The sequence below is a fragment of the Chlorocebus sabaeus genome, chromosome 25 (assembly GCF_047675955.1).
Source record: "Chlorocebus sabaeus isolate Y175 chromosome 25, mChlSab1.0.hap1, whole genome shotgun sequence".
Classification (NCBI taxonomy): Eukaryota; Metazoa; Chordata; class Mammalia; order Primates; family Cercopithecidae; genus Chlorocebus; species Chlorocebus sabaeus.
The window spans coordinates 1,057,621-1,072,545 of NC_132928.1; the positions used below are offsets into that span (position 1 = coordinate 1,057,621).

A 14,925-nucleotide genomic window follows, 5' to 3' on the forward strand; every position below is an offset into this window, starting at 1 on the left:
AATTTGTATCTCAGAACTGACTGCTGAGGACCTAAGGTGAGGAGCTAAGGAAAGAAGTTTAGACACAGGAAGAAAGTAACCGAAGTCTTTCTGGGTTGTGTAAGTGGGTATTTGAGGAAGCCTTTCCAGCCAGGCATGGTGGTTCATGCATGTAATTCCAGCTTTTTGGGAGGCTGAGATGGGAGGATTTCTTGAGGCCAAGGAGTTCAAGACCAGCCTGGACAACATGGCAAGACTCTGTCTCTATAAAAAATATAAAAATTAGCTGGGCATGATGGCATGTGCCTGTGGTCCTAACTACTTAGAAGGCTGAGGTGGGAGGATCGCTTGAGCCCAAGAGTTCCAAGTTACAGTGAGCAGTAAGCAGTGATCACACCACTGCACTCCATTCTGGGCAACAAAGCCAGACCCTTACAATTACAACCAACACCTTTGCTTCTGTATCCCGCGAGTCCTAATGATGTGGGATAGTAACTGAAATGTGGTATCTGTTCACCATGTACTCAACTCTTCGAGAGCATATACACTATGGAGACAGCCTGAGCATGCAGTCTATAAAAGTGGAATGAGTGGTTCTAAATATCCAAAGGTTAAAATTCCAGAAATAAACAACAGAAAGGAGAGTTAGGCATTAAGAGATAGTGCCGCAGACCTTGGTGGACTGAACAAAGGAGGACAAATGTGGGAATAAAGACAAAGACAAAAGAGTATATTTGGATAAAGGGGTCAGGGGGCTCCTTGCTTCTAGTGAACAAGGGTCCTGAGCTGCTAGAACCCTTCATATTTATTGAGTAAAGGAGATAGGGAGAAGGGGGTGGTTGTGGTCAGCTGCTTGACTTAGTGCAGGCCTGCATGACTACATTCTTTGAACAGTAGGCTCCAGATGTCCCAGAAGATAACCTCAAGGGGCACAGAGCCAGGGAATGAGGCCCTCAGTGTACCTTCTGGTGCTCAGACACAGATGCGAGTTTGCCCACATCCTGCATTCATGATAAACAGTTTGCTGTTTAATCATATAGCTTAAGTGGAGTGCTGAGTTGGTCACGACCCTCAGATTTTCGGCTCCCAACAAGATAGCAGAATATACCTCCCCAAAATATGCAGATTTGATATAAGAATTATTTTGAGCTGAAGGCACTTGAAGAGCAGTAGGTATAAGAAGGGCCCTCTGGCCCCTCTTCCTGAAAGCAGGTGATGAACCCTCCATGGGAAAGGTGCTTGCCTCTACCAGGGGGAGAAACAGCATAACTAGGCATGGGGACTGAAGTGCAGTGAAATGTGTACAAACAGGCTTTGTTAAAATAGCTCTTATCACCGGGTAGAGTGGCTTACGCCTATAATCCCAGCACTTTAGGAGGCCAAGGCAGGCAGATCACCTGAGGTTAGGAGTTCCAGACCAGCCTGGCCAACATGAAACCCCATATCTACTTAAAAAAAAAAAAAAAACATCAGCTGGGTGTGGTGGTGTGCACCTGTAGTCCCAGCTACTTGGGAGGCTGAGGCAGAAGAATTGCTTGAACCCAGGAGGTGGAGGTTACAGTGAGCCACGATCACACCACTGCACTCCAGGCTGGGTGACACAGTGAGACTCTGCCTCAAACAAACAAACAAACATAGTTCTTACCTTCCTCCAGCCTCCCTAGGTATTCCAGTTGCTTTCTCATAATTACTACCCTTTGTCCATCCAGTGGATAAGCACTTAGGCCTAACTGCTCTTGAGGTCTTCATTTTGCTGTGAAGGCTCCCATGTACATGTAAAAGTAAAACGTATATGCTTTCTCCCGTTAATCTGTCTTCTTTCATTTTAGTCTATGCAGGCTGCTATAACAAAATGCTATGGGCTTGGTGGTTAATAAGTGACAGGACTTTATTGTTCACAGATCTGGTGGCTGGCAAGTCCAAGGTCAAGATGCCAACAGATTCAGCTTCTGGTGAGATCCTGCTTTCTGGTTCACAGACAGGGCCTTCTCACTGTGTCCTCATGTGGTGCAAGGGGTAAGGGGAAAATAAATCTCTGGAAGGGCACCAATCCTATTCATGAAGGCTCCACCCTTATGGCATAATTACTTTCCAAAGAACCCCATCTCCTAACACCATCACCTTGGAGGTGAGGATTTCAAAATATGAATTTTGAAGACAAACATTCAGTTCATAACAATCTGGATTTGTTTTTCTGTGGCCCAGTGGACTCTACTGTTGAGGAGTCTGAATTAAAGACATAAAGAGGCCATGGCTCTCTCACCCTATTTTCAGGAGCCCCTCTTCTTTTCTGTTTAATTCAGCACATATTAAATTACATGAGCACTTAAATTTTGCTCTCTAATCTTTTCTACAATGTTAATAACTTAGTGGGAGCTACATTCAATAAGGGCAAAGGATATTTATCTTGTAACAGTGTAAGTAAGACTTGTGTTTAAAGACTGACATTGCTGATCCTTTGCTTAAATAATTAAAAAAAAAAAAAAAAAAAGACAATCCACAGCAGTGGTATACAATTTAAGAATTCCAAAAGGATATATAGTGAAAATTGAGTATCCCTTAATTAGGGGGTTCCTCAGTCCTTAATTTCCCTCATCAGATGGAGTTTCTTGTTTTTCAAGAGATACATATACAATAATTGTTTACCTAAATAGTAGCAAACTACATATATTCTACATCCTGCCTTTTATTAAACCTAACAATTTATCAGGACATGCAACTGCTATCTGATTTTTTTCTTAATGACTTGAGGATATGAAGGTTGTTCCAATTGCTTTATCATGATGATAGATTTCTCACCCCAATAACCAGGTGAGCCTAAAGGAGCATTAATAATGAGCATCTTGGGCTGATGCCACATTTTAACAAGTATTTGTTGAATTCCCCCACATCATGCTGGTATAGGGGGGAGCCTGTGAATTAAACTGACCAAAGACAGACAGGAGAAAGGCATCCACATTGTATTGATCTTAATATTTTTATGTGCATGGGGTGTACAGGAAAGAAGTGAAAACCCAAAGAAGTTGTTAGGCTCAGCTGCTTGTAACCCATTTGTAACGAAAGGTGACAAATTGTCAGCAGGTGACTAGGGCATGTGTGGCGCTATGCGAGATATATATATATAGATAGATAGATAGATATAGATATAGATATATATTCAAGTTTCCCCCTAATTCTGTGATTCCGTTTTCCCAATTGAAGGAAACCTGCAGCTCACAATCCCCTCACTGATGCAAATGACAGGCAGAGGATTGGGTAGGGGTGGAGAGTGTGAAAGGAGAATAAATCTTGGGCCCCAAAATCACTAGCTAAAAGGAAAAGTCACACTGGGAACTGCTTAGAGCAAACCTGCCTCCCATTCTATTCAAAGTCATTCCTCCGCTCACTGAAATAAATGTATATCTGATGGCCTCTTTTGGAAAGGCTAATCAGAAACTCAAAAGAATGCAACCATTTGTGTCTTATCTACCTATGACCTGGAAGCCCCCTCCCCACTTCCAGTTGTCCCACCTTTCTGGATGAAACCAATGTTCATCTTACATATATTGATTGATGTCCCATGTCTCCCTAAAAGGTATAAAACCAAGCTGTGCTCGGACCACCTTGGGCACATGGCTGTGTCATGGGCGTGCGTCCTTAACTTCGGCAAAATAAACTTCCTAATTGAAACTAGTCTCAGATATTCGGGGTTCACAAGGGTAATTCACTTAATCACCCAGTGTGCACAGCCAGCCCGCACCTGTCAGCACACAGACCCCTTTCTGTGTGCAAGTGATGAGAGACCACGGAAGAAACACTCTACTAAGTGAGCCCAGGGAAAGTCAGCCATCTATGCCTGTGGCCAGCTGTGTACACCCGCACACCCAGGAGACTGCAGAACGGTGCCTCTTAGCCTTCGAGGCCCTGTTTTCCTCTCTGCCTGCATCCCCTGTGTGGGCCAAGCCTTAGTTTCTTCATCTGTTCTCTCTCCCCAATCCCAGGACTCTGACTCGGAGCACACAGGCCTCTGGCCCCTTTTCCTGAAAGCAGGAAATGAACCCTACGTGTGAAAGGTGCATCCCTCTACTGGAGGATGAAGCATCATGACTAGGCATGGGGACTCAAGGCCATAAGAAATGGCCACCATCCAGGACCTGGGCAGGGCTGGGGGTGGCATTTTGGCTGAAACAGTAAGAGACTTTTAAACCAGAGCGACTCCATCTTGTATAGAGGCTGGGTAAGATAAGGCTGAGAGCTGCTGGGCTGCATTCCCCAGAAGTTAGACATTCCAAGTCACAGGATGGGATAGGAGGTTGGCACAAGATACACATCATAAAGACCTTGCTGATGAACCAGCATGTGATGAAGAGGCCGGCAAAACCAAGATGGCGACCAGAATAACCTCTGGGCATCACGACTGCTCATTATACGCTAATTATAATACATGAGCATACTAAGAGATACCCTCACCAGTGCCACAACAGTTTACAGATGCCAAGACAAGGTCACACTTACCCTATATGGTCTAACAAGGGGAGGAACCCTCAGTTTCTGGAATTGCCCATCCTTTTCCTGGGAAACTCATGAATATCCCACCCCTTATTTAGCATATAATCAATAAATAGCCATAAAAATGGGCAACCTGCAGCCCTCCGGGCTGGTCTGCCCATGGAGTGGCCACTCTTTATTCCTTTATTTTCTTAATAAACTTGCTTTCACTTTACTCTATGGATTTGCCCCGAATTCTTTCTTGCCTAAGATCCAAAACCTTCTCTCAGGGTCTGGATCAGGACCTGTTTCTGGTAACAAAACCACCTGGGGTGTCGGCAAGACCCACCCTGTCCCCCCTCGCCCCAGGTGACCTGACCTGCCAGGTGGTCCCTGCAAACCGCTCCGCCCACAGGATTGGGACGCCCCTCTCTGGACCCTCAGCTTGATGCTGACTGCCCACCATGTGGGCAGACCTGGGGGCTGGCTGCTCCTGGGGACCCCCTTCATAGCTTTTCAACCGGCACTCACTCCTGCTGCCTCGCCCCCACCCCAGCCCCCACAAACTCCTCTCCATCCCCTACCCCAACCAACTTAGCCCCCACCTAACCCTCCAGCCTGGGGCTCGTGAGCCCTCCTGCAGCCCCAACCCCAGGTTGAGAAGCCTCTTCCAATCACACTCCCCAGACCCTGACGCTCGCATGGCTGCCCCTTGCCCCACCAGCTGTCCCCATTCCACTCCTAACCCCCAAGTAACCCCCCCAACTCCCATCCCCCTCCACACTCCCTTAACCTCCCCTAAAAATCCCACCCCAGGCCAACAAGACTGCTCCCTTCGCTGGGCTGTGAACCACATCCTCCCCACCGCCCAGTAAGCTCCCCGCTGCGCCCTCCCCTGGCCCGTCCTGAGCCCCCCACCCCCGGCCACCTTCCTTCCCCAAGTCACTCCCAACCTCTCCTAAGAGGCGCCGCCCCCATTCCAGCCGACGCTCTCTCCCTCGCCCAGCACTCCCCTTCCCCGGCTCCCACCGCCCCACCGCTGACGCCACAAAGCCCCTGGACCGCCCGACCCCACGCCCCCACGCCCCTGGCCCGGCCGTGGCCCCCTGGACTTCGTGGGGGCAGACCCAGCCTTTCCCCGCAGCGAGCGCTCGGCCGGGTGCGCTAGGCGCTGTGCAGGGCCCCCCGCGGTGAGTACCCCCGCCTAGGCCACCCTCCTGTGGTGCCTGGGCCACGACCTAAGCCTAACCCGGTCCTCCTCGCCCTCCAACGCCCGGCCTTCCCGCCTCAGCCGGCCGCCGCGTCCCTACAGGGGCTAGCGCGCTTGGACAAGGTAACTCTACCGGGACCCTAGCGGACCAGAGCGGGAAGGATGGCCATCCCCGCAGCCAGAGGCAGAGCCCCACGCCCCCTGCCGCTGCCCCTGCCCGGCTTCGGTGCGGGTGGACTGGGTGCCTCAGTTAGGGCTCTTGGGGGGAAGGAGGGGGCTGGCGCCGGGTGGTTGGCGTGCAGAAAGCTCCGAGAAAATGGAAGTGGGACAGAGCCGGGGAAGTCTGAGACCCCTAGACACCTTCGCTTTAGGGGATGGCAGAAGGGAAGGGGAGACTCGTGTTTGCAGTGTAGACGCGATTTTCAATTCCCTTTGCCACTGGGTCCCCATAGCAACCCCGTGGCGTAGGCGGAAGGCTGTGACTCTCCATTGCCCGGGGTCGCGGGTGTTCAAATTGCAGGGGGCGTCTGTGTGCACGCTCGTGTGCCTGTGCGTGGGTACGCGCGCGTACCTGTGTGTACATGCATGCATGTGTACAGATACGTGCATCTGTGCCTGTGTGTGCTGTTTGTGGATGCCTGTTTCTGTGGATGCGCGTTTCTGTATGTTTGTACGTGTGTATTTGTGTGGTGTGTATGCATGGGTGTGCGTGTGTACACATACACGTTTGTATACATGCATGGGGTATGTGTATGGGTGTGTGTTCGTCTGTGCGTGTATGCACGTGTTTGTGCGTGTGGGCACGTGTATGCACACACGTTTTTTCTGAACCCCACCTCACTAAAAGGAAGAGAGCTTTTTTCCTCTGAGAGCCCATCCCGTTTTCCTTTGGTGAACGGGGTTTTGTTAAATAAAAAATTCTTCTGATGCTTTGAAGGCTCTTTAGTCAGGTTACTTGCAATGGGAGTGTTGGCCAGCAAAGACCGCTGGGGATGTATGCGGGAATGGGAGTGGGGATCTGGGGGTGGTTAGTGGTTGGAAAGTGATTAAGGGAAGGCTCCAAGGGTAGGGGCTTCTCCCTAAGCTGACCTAGCAGGCTGCTCCAGAAAGGCAGGTTGAAGGCCTAGAGGAGGAACTGATCAGATGTGGAGCTGGGGGTAGCCAGCAGCAGGCAGAAGTGGTCCAGGCCCAGTGGAGAGGAGAGGCAGAGGGGCCTGGCAAGCATTGGTCAGGGAGGGTCTGTGTAGTTTCTGGGGAGGTATCTGTGTCGGTTATTGACAAGGCTAAAAAAAAGATGACTCTGGACCCTCTAACTGGACCGCAGTCCTAGCCCTCCTCTGTAAAGGGAGGCTATACAGGAAGGTTGCACACTGCCAGCACCCAGAGCATCGGGCCCGCTCCCTCCCACCTCTCTCCACAGCCCCTCAACTTGGGAACCCGCCTCGTGTCTCCCAGGAGCCATGGAGGCTGTGGAACTCGCCAGAAAGCTGCAGGAGGAAGCTACGTGCTCCATCTGTTTGGACTACTTCACAGACCCTGTGATGACCGCCTGTGGCCACAACTTCTGCCGCGCGTGCATCCAGCTGAGCTGGGAGAAGGCGTGGGGCAAGAAGGGGAGGCGGAAGCGAAAGGGCTCCTTCCCCTGCCCCGAGTGCAGAGCAATGTCCTCGCAGAGGAACCTGCTGCCCAACCGGCTTCTCACCAAGGTGGCCGAGATGGCACGGCAGCATCCTGGCCTGCAGAAGCAAGACCTGTGCCAGGAGCACCAGGAGCCCCTCAAGCTTTTCTGCCAGGAGGACCAGAGCCCCATCTGTGTGGTGTGCAGGGAGTCCCGGGAGCACCGACTGCACAGGGTGCTGCCTGCCGAGGAGGCAGTGCAGGGGTATAAGGTGGGCCACAGGTCAAGGAGAGGAGGCATCCAGGGGTCAAGGTGACCCAGATCATGGGGGAAGGAGAAGGTGTCCAGGGACAAAGTGGCCCAAGTCAGGGGCTGGGGAGGGGGCGTCCAGGGAACAAGGTGGCCTGGGGCTGGGGAGTGTCTGTGGGGACAATGTGGGCCTACACTGTATGATGCAGGCATTGCAAAATCTTACCTCTCCTCTCTTATAGTATTTTGGGTGGCTCTGAGAACCAAACTGATTTGAGACAGATGAGCAGAAGCAAAGCACTGAATTTCATTCCCTATAAGCTTTCCATGACCCAGGAGTCCCTCCTGAGGAGCCGGAGGCCCATGGAAGCATGTTAGAGCCAAACACATACCTGAGGAGGATGAGGGTTAGCTTAGCAGGGTCCCTTTGCACAGATTTCTCTGGTTTCGGCTTTCCTGCCCTTGGTAAGAACATGGCTTTCCTCCTGGCCTAGGGCAGGCCTATCCAGCATGGTGGGCTGTGCCTTCTGCTCTTAGGAAGGCGGAGGATCACAGCAATTCTTACACTTGCCCTTTTTAAAGTGCTTTTAGCTCAAAATAATCCAAGGTGGCACATTCTGGGTGATGCATTTTGATCCCCTGCCCCTTCTGAGGAGGGTCTCTGGGGTGGGTGCAGTTTCAGCAAGCACAACTGTACTCTAGGCAGGAGGTGGGCAGATCACTGATCCCAAATCCTGCGGTTTGTGTGTCTCACAGTTGAAGCTGGAGGAGGACATAGAGTACCTTCGGGAGCAGATCACCAGGACAGGGAATCTGCAGGCCAGGGAGGAACAGAGCTTAGCCGAGTGGCAGGTGGGTGTCTGGGGCCGTCCAGTCCCTTTCCTGCTGCTGCTCCATCTTCCTGCGTTTACATGTCTGTGTCTGCCTGTGGGGATATGCTGCCTCAGTGGCAGGAAAAGAAAAAAGCTGCCTCCACCCTTCTAGGTTCTATGGCTGGCCTCAGAATGAAACTGACTTAAGACAGATGAACAGCAGAGAAAAAGATAAAAAGGCAATTTTAAATTACAGATGCACACATAGGGTGGGGAGAAGGGACCTCAAAAATCAGACTTAAAGAGGCAGCCAGAGGGTTGGGGCTCAGTACCACAATGGAGGCAGCCAGAGGCTGGGGGCTCAGTACCACAAAGGAGGCAGCCAGAAGGTGGAGGCTCAGGAGGCAGCCAGAGGGTAGGGGCATAGGTCGGCACCACAAAGGAACAGGGCTTGGGGCCTCTGGGCTGGGGAGGCAGATAATGTTGGTTAAGTATTTAAGCAAGTGTCTCAGGTGAAGAGTTGTTTTTGGGAATCTCTTCCTGATGTAGATGCCGTGACCACTGGAAATTTCCTTCATGAAAAGGCACTTTTTTATTTTTATTTTTTTGAGATGGAGTTTCACTCTTGTTGCCCAGGCTAGAGTGCAATGGTGTAGTGTTGGCTCACTGCAACCTCTGCCTCCCAGGTCCAAGCAGTTCTCCTGCCTCAGCCTCCCAGGCAGCTGGGACTACAGGTGCCCGCCACCATGCCCAACTAACTTTCGTATTCTTAGTAGAGACGGGGTTTCACCATGCTGGTCAGGCTGGTTTTGAACTCCTGACCTCAGGTGATCTGACTGCCTCGGCCTCCCAAAGTGCTAGGATTACAGGCATGAGCCATCGCGCCAGGCCAGGCACTTTATTTTTTTAGGCTGCTAATGGGGGAGGCAAACAGGTTTTCCTGCTTCTGTGGGTTCTCAATGGCCTTTAGTTCACCCTAATCCTAATGCCTGTCAAAACACAAAATCAAAACAGATTTAGAGATGTGGAGCGCAGTGATGCGATCATTGCTCACTGCAGCCTCAAACTCCTGGACTCAAGTGATCCTCCTGCTTCAACTTCCTGGGTAGCTGGGACTACAGGCACTTGCCACCAAGATCGGCCTTTTTTTTTTTTTTTTTGTAGAGACATGGTCTTGCTATTGCCCAGGCTGGCCTTGAACTCCTGAGCTCAAACTATCTTCCCACCTCAGCCTCCCAAAGCACTGGGATTACAGGTGTGAGCAACTGCATCCAGCTAAGAGGAAAGATTTATTTGTAAGGCCACCAAGTGAGGAGGGAGAACAGCTCTTAAACTCGCCTCCCGAGTGATACAGCTTAGGAGTCTTTATGAGCTAGGGAGGCAGGGTGGTCCAGCAGGCCCATTCTGTGCAGGTGTCTCTGGGGTGCATGGCATTTCACAGGACACAGGTACCAGAAATGGCAGCCTTAGCATGATCTGAGGTTGGAAGTTTTGGCCCTCTGACATCAAAAGGCCACCTCGGGCACTGGGACAGGTCCACTTGAAGGGCAGATGGTCTCAACCAGTTTCAGCTGGACAGGAGCTGCCCCACGTTCCTGAAGCAACCAGTCCCATGGTGACCTATGAATATTATCTATAAAGCAGCCAGTGAAGGTTGGTCAGCATTCAGAGGCACAGCCTTCAGCTTCATGGAAATAGGAAAAATAAAATAACAAAAAGCAATCAGGGCAGGCTGACCTGATCAATGAACCCCTTGGTTTCATTAGCACCAGTGACTCTATTCTGGTTGGGTCTGGTCTTCTGGGACCTAGCACAGGAGCCCAGTTCAAAACAGTGGCCCCTGAGGATCACTTGAGCCCAGGAGTCTGAGACAGCAGTGAACCATGATCATGCCACTGAACCCCAACCTGGGCAACACAGCAAGACCCTGTCTCTAAAAAAAAATTAAAAATTAGCTGGGCATGGTGGTAGTGACACATGTCTGTAGTCCCACTTACTTGGAAGGCTAAGGTGGGAGGGTCACTTGAGGCCAGGAGGTCAAAGTTGCAGTGAGTTGTGGTTGTGCCACTGCACTCCAGCCTGGGCAACAGAGCAAGACCCTGTCCCTACACAAAATTTAAAAACTAGCTGGATGTGGTGGTGCATGCCTGTGGTCCCAGTTACTCCGACGACTTGAGCCCAGGAGGTTGAGGTTGCAGTAAGTGCCACTGTACTCCAGCCTGGGCAACTGAGCGAGACCCTGTCTCAAACAAAACAAAAAACAATGGCCACCCATAAATTTTGTTTAACATGCCCAAGAGGCTTATTTGGGGGTGAACATTCTGAACCTCCTCAGAGCAAGGGTGCATGGGTGTTTGGATGTGTGGAAGTTGCAGTTTGGGGCTCAGAGGGTTATACTCAGTGTATCACAGGATAGCAGGGGTGGCGGCCTCTGTCACAGTTCCTGGTCCCCAACTAAAGCTCAGGTTGCTGGTGATCTGTGGGTCACCAGGGCCCTGGGGAGAGGTGCCAGCATCCCTGGAGCCGAGCCACCTGCTGGCGACATGCCGGGCTTCTCCACCCTGCAGGGCAAGGTGAAGGAGCGGAGAGAACGTATTGTGCTGGAGTTTGAGAAGATGAACCTCTACCTGGTGGAGGAAGAGCAGAGGCTCCTCCAGGCTCTGGAGAGGGAAGAGGAGGAGACTGCCAGCAGACTCCGGGAGAGCGTGGCCTGCCTGGACCGGCAGGGTCACTCCCTGGAGCTGCTGCTGCTGCAGCTGGAGGAGCGGAGCACACATGGGCCCCTCCAGATGCTGCAGGTGAGCTGGTGGGCTTGGCAGGCAGGGGGGGATGTGAGCTCTGACAGGCATGGGCAGCGGGGGCTGAGCTTGGGGAAGAGGCAGCCAACAGGAAAGGGCTGTTAGCTCCCCAGTCTCCTAGTCCTGGAGGCTGGGTGGCTGAGGCCAAGGTGTGGGCAGGCCTGATTTCTCCTGAGCCTCTCTCCTGGACCTGAAGATGCTGTCTCCTCCCCGTGTCCTCACAGCATCATCTCCTTCTATAAAGACAGCAGTCAGACTGGATTAGAGCCCACCCCAGTGACCTCAACTCCCTCCTTAAAGATGCTATCTCCAAACACAGTCACATTCTGAGGTCCTGAGAGTTCAGGCTTCAACCTGTGAATTTGTGGGGACACAAGTCAGCCCCGTACAGGTTCCAACCTGAGACAGTGTCCCCATTTCCTTCCAAGTCCAGAGAAGTGGCTTGGACACCTAGCAGCCAGGTGCGGCTCTGGGACAGCGACTCCATGTCTCAGTGTGGGGGAGGCACACTGTCCCAGGAGTGAGTTGTGTGGCAATGGGAGTGGGGAGGTGAAGCAGCCAGCCTGCCTGCCGGGACCAGCTTGTGTGCCATGGCCCTGGAGAGGGGGCTTGATTATGGCTGATGAGATGCCATCTCTACAAAAACTTTAAAATATTAGCAGGGCATGGTGGCATGTGCCTATGGTCCCAGGACTTAGGAGGCTGAGGCAGGAAGATTGTTCGAGCCCGTGAGTTCAAGGCTGCAGTGAGCTATTGCACCACTGCACTCCAGCCTGGGTGATGGTGAGATCACATCTAGGAAAAAAAAAAAGAAAGGAAAAGGGAAAACAAAGCAGCCTGTTCACAACCCACTACATTGGTTTGCTGACCAACTGAGGGGAAAAGCCCCTGCAGCTGGTAGAAGAGTGCTCCTATGAGCAGAGGGCCAAGCGCGTCACCTGCATGACAGTCCCTGCCAAGAGTTAGGGTCACGCTCTGGAAACTAGAAATATGGCCTTTGGAAAACAAGTCCCTTATAGCTTCCAGGCCAGAGAAGTGAACAGTGATCTCTTTAGGGAACTCTGAATCCCTAAAGAGGCTACAGAAAATCCTCAGGTGGCTCAGTCTGTTACCCACCCCCCTCCCTCCCCAAACCGCACCCAATTGCGCCCTGACCCCATTCCTGCTGGGTGGGCCACAACCACCTGAAATAGGAGAGAAGGGTCAGTGTCGAGTGGCCACTTGCCTGGAAGGGATCCCCTCCGCCTCTTCTGAGTTGTAGGACCTCAGGTGTGTGACCGTGGGCTAACAGGGTAGCTCAGCTTAGGTGAGGCACTGGGGTCTTTGGTAGTAGTGGGAACCAGGGCAGTGGGGAAGGCTCAGGAATTCCATGAAGCTCAGTTGTGGGAAGGGAATGCCCAGGGGACAGGACGGGTCTTGCCCTAAGACACGGACAAGAAGGGAGCAGGGACATTGAAGTGAGCCAGGAGCTTGGATCACTCCCCACCCTCTGTCCCTGTCTTTTGCAGGACATGAAGGAACCCCTGAGCAGGTATGTGGTCCCCTCAGGCGGGGGTGGGGGCAGTGGCAGTGGTGGGCCAGAGGGGACAATAAGATTGTGGGACCAGGGGAGTCAATAAGACTGTGCCCACTGGAGGAAGAACAACGTGAGTGTGCAGTGCCCAGAGGTTGCCTCTCCAACCAGACCCAGGACTGTGTGCAGGGTTCCTGGACAGATTGAAGTGCTAAGAGGCTTTCTAGGTAAGTGGGCACCCAGGGCCGGGACCTCTGACCCAGGATCTCTTGGCGATGCCCCACTGCACCCCCCAGCCTCGGAAGCCATCAATGGGGGGGGTCTGCAAGTGCACTGCCTGGTGACGGTGACTGGCTATTCACTGTGCCTTCGTAGGGCGGTGTTACCAGTGGTTCTAATTCATGGGCTGAAGCTTGTTGAGTTCCCAGTGGTCCCTCTGCCCAGCCCCCTGTACCTTATTGCCACCAATACCCACACACAGTTGGGGTGTGGAAGCATCAAGTAACCACAGATTCACAGCAGGGGAGGCCTCTGAGTTAGGGGACCATTTGGCCACATCCACCACTAGGGTCCGGACGCTCCCACCGTTGACCCTGAATGCCCCACACCTTTCCCCATCTCTCTGCTGCTACGCCCATCTACAGAGGATGTGGTGCCTGATGCCACCTCCGCATACCCCTACCTTCTCCTGTACGAGAGCCGCCAGAGGCGCTTCCTCGGCTCTTCGCTGGAGGGCAGCAGGTTCTGCAGCAAGGACCGATTCATGGCTTACCCCTGTGCTGTGGGCCAGACGACCTTCTCCTCTGGGAGACACTACTGGGAGGTGGGCATGAACATCACCGGGGACGCGCTGTGGGCCCTGGGTGTGTGCAGAGACAATGTGAGCAGGAAAGACAGGGTCCCCAAGTGCCCCGAAAATGGCTTCTGGGTGGTGCAGCTGTCCAAGGGAACCAAGTACTTATCCACCTTGTCTGCCCCAATCCCCGTTATGCTGATGGAGCCTCCCAGCCATGTGGGCGTCTTCCTGGACTTCGAGGCCGGGGAGGTGTCATTCTACAGCGTGAGCGATGGATCCCACCTGCACACCTACTCCCAGGCTACCTTCCCGGGCCCCCTGCAGCCTTTCTTCTGCCTAGGGGCTCCGAAGTCTGGTCAGATGGTCATCTCCACAGTGACCATGTGGGTGAAGGGATAGAGATGCAGGCCGGGGAACTCGGGCATTGCCCCTGGCTCTGCAGAAGGTGTGGGCCTTCTGCTTACTGCAGGCCACCTGCCAGGGTTCTTTGGCATCAGGCTGGCAGCCATTAGACATGCAGGGGGTTTCTCAAAGTCTAAATATAATTGTGATTAAAACTGTCAAACATTAAGAGGGTATATATTGACAGATGCTTCCTAGAGGAAACTTTTGAAAGCCCCTGCATTCTGAGTGGACCATTTCTAAATCCATATCTATACACCAAGAAGAGCATAGTCACGTTTTCTTTAGCCATGCCCCCGCCCCCACTTTGGAATGGCACAAATCTGTGGCTCCCAGCCGCCCCCAGGGGTTTAGGTTACTCTGTCAAAGAAGCAGAAATATCCTATGAGGGGGAGGAGCGGGGTTGGTTAGGTTGCTCTGTCAGGGATGGTCCGAGGTTGCCCATGGAAATGTCCTATGCATCCTATTGGGTCCTTCGAAGGGGGAAAATGGGAAAGGCTGAACCCCTAAAAAGCCTCAGAGCTTCCCACCGCCATCCCTTTCGACCCCCGAAGCTGCACGAGCAGGGGCAAAATCCCAAAGAGATTAGGATTTATGTAGGGGCCTCCTTTCCACAACGCCCTTCCCTTTTCCAAGGAACCCCCCACCCACCCCTGCAGGGTCAAGCACTAGCGCGGCAGAATTCCGGAGTCAGCGTACTCCTACCTTGACAAGGCCGGAGTGTCTGCGCGAGGGGCTGCCTGGAACAGCGTGCCCCTTCGGAGTGGTTCCCGCAGAGAGAATGTGGGCCTCCTGGAGGTCCTGGAGGGATGCCCCCGTCGCATCCCCCAACTCCAATCATTCTGACCTTGGCCTGCCAAGGCTGTGAGGGCTGGGCCTTCCGAGGATACCGGCCCTAGGAAGCACGGGCTGAGGGCTGAGGACGCACTAGGGGTATGGCGAGGGGCTCCAATGCCCCAGGCTGCGGGCTCCCTTAGTCCTTGCAGTTGCTTCCGTGTGCCCCGCCCTGAGCCACCATCCTTCCTAGCTCCGCCCCCTGCCCCAACTCTCCCCGGTAGCCCATTCTGTGTGCCCTATCCCT

The 14,925-nt window shown here is 52.8% G+C and overlaps 1 protein-coding gene and 1 long non-coding RNA gene across 3 annotated transcripts; one reads left to right on the forward strand and one right to left on the reverse strand.

Annotated features, from left to right (window-relative positions):
- The first annotated feature begins 5,333 nt into the window (after positions 1-5,333).
- Positions 5,334-13,841, forward strand: TRIM17 (tripartite motif containing 17). Its single transcript, XM_073011454.1, has 7 exons — positions 5,334-5,636; positions 7,077-7,545; positions 8,280-8,375; positions 10,903-11,133; positions 12,642-12,664; positions 12,770-12,873; positions 13,291-13,841. The coding sequence occupies exons 2-7, from the start codon at positions 7,117-7,119 to the stop codon at positions 13,839-13,841; spliced, it is 1,434 nt and encodes a 477-aa protein (XP_072867555.1). The 5' UTR covers positions 5,334-5,636; positions 7,077-7,116.
- On the reverse strand, positions 9,461-14,913 carry LOC140710223 (uncharacterized). 2 transcript variants are annotated; one of them, XR_012091161.1, is made up of 3 exons: positions 14,550-14,909; positions 12,359-13,505; positions 9,461-11,369 (listed from the first exon to the last, which is right to left on the reverse strand). It is a non-coding gene; the product is annotated as an uncharacterized lncRNA (long non-coding RNA). The 2 variants fall into 2 exon arrangements; XR_012091160.1 differs by having other exon boundaries at positions 9,461-13,505; positions 14,550-14,913.
- Positions 14,914-14,925: the final 12 nt, after the last annotated feature.

Coding starts and splice junctions, on each gene's coding strand:
- TRIM17 (XM_073011454.1), top strand. CDS start 7,117: ATGGAGGCTGTGGAACTCGCCAGAAAGCTGCAGGAGGAAGCTACGTGC. Junction 8,376..10,902: donor AGAGCTTAGCCGAGTGGCAG/GTGGGTGTCTGG, acceptor TCCACCCTGCAG/GGCAAGGTGAAGGAGCGGAG. Junction 12,665..12,769: donor ATGAAGGAACCCCTGAGCAG/GTATGTGGTCCC, acceptor TGCCCACTGGAG/GAAGAACAACGTGAGTGTGC.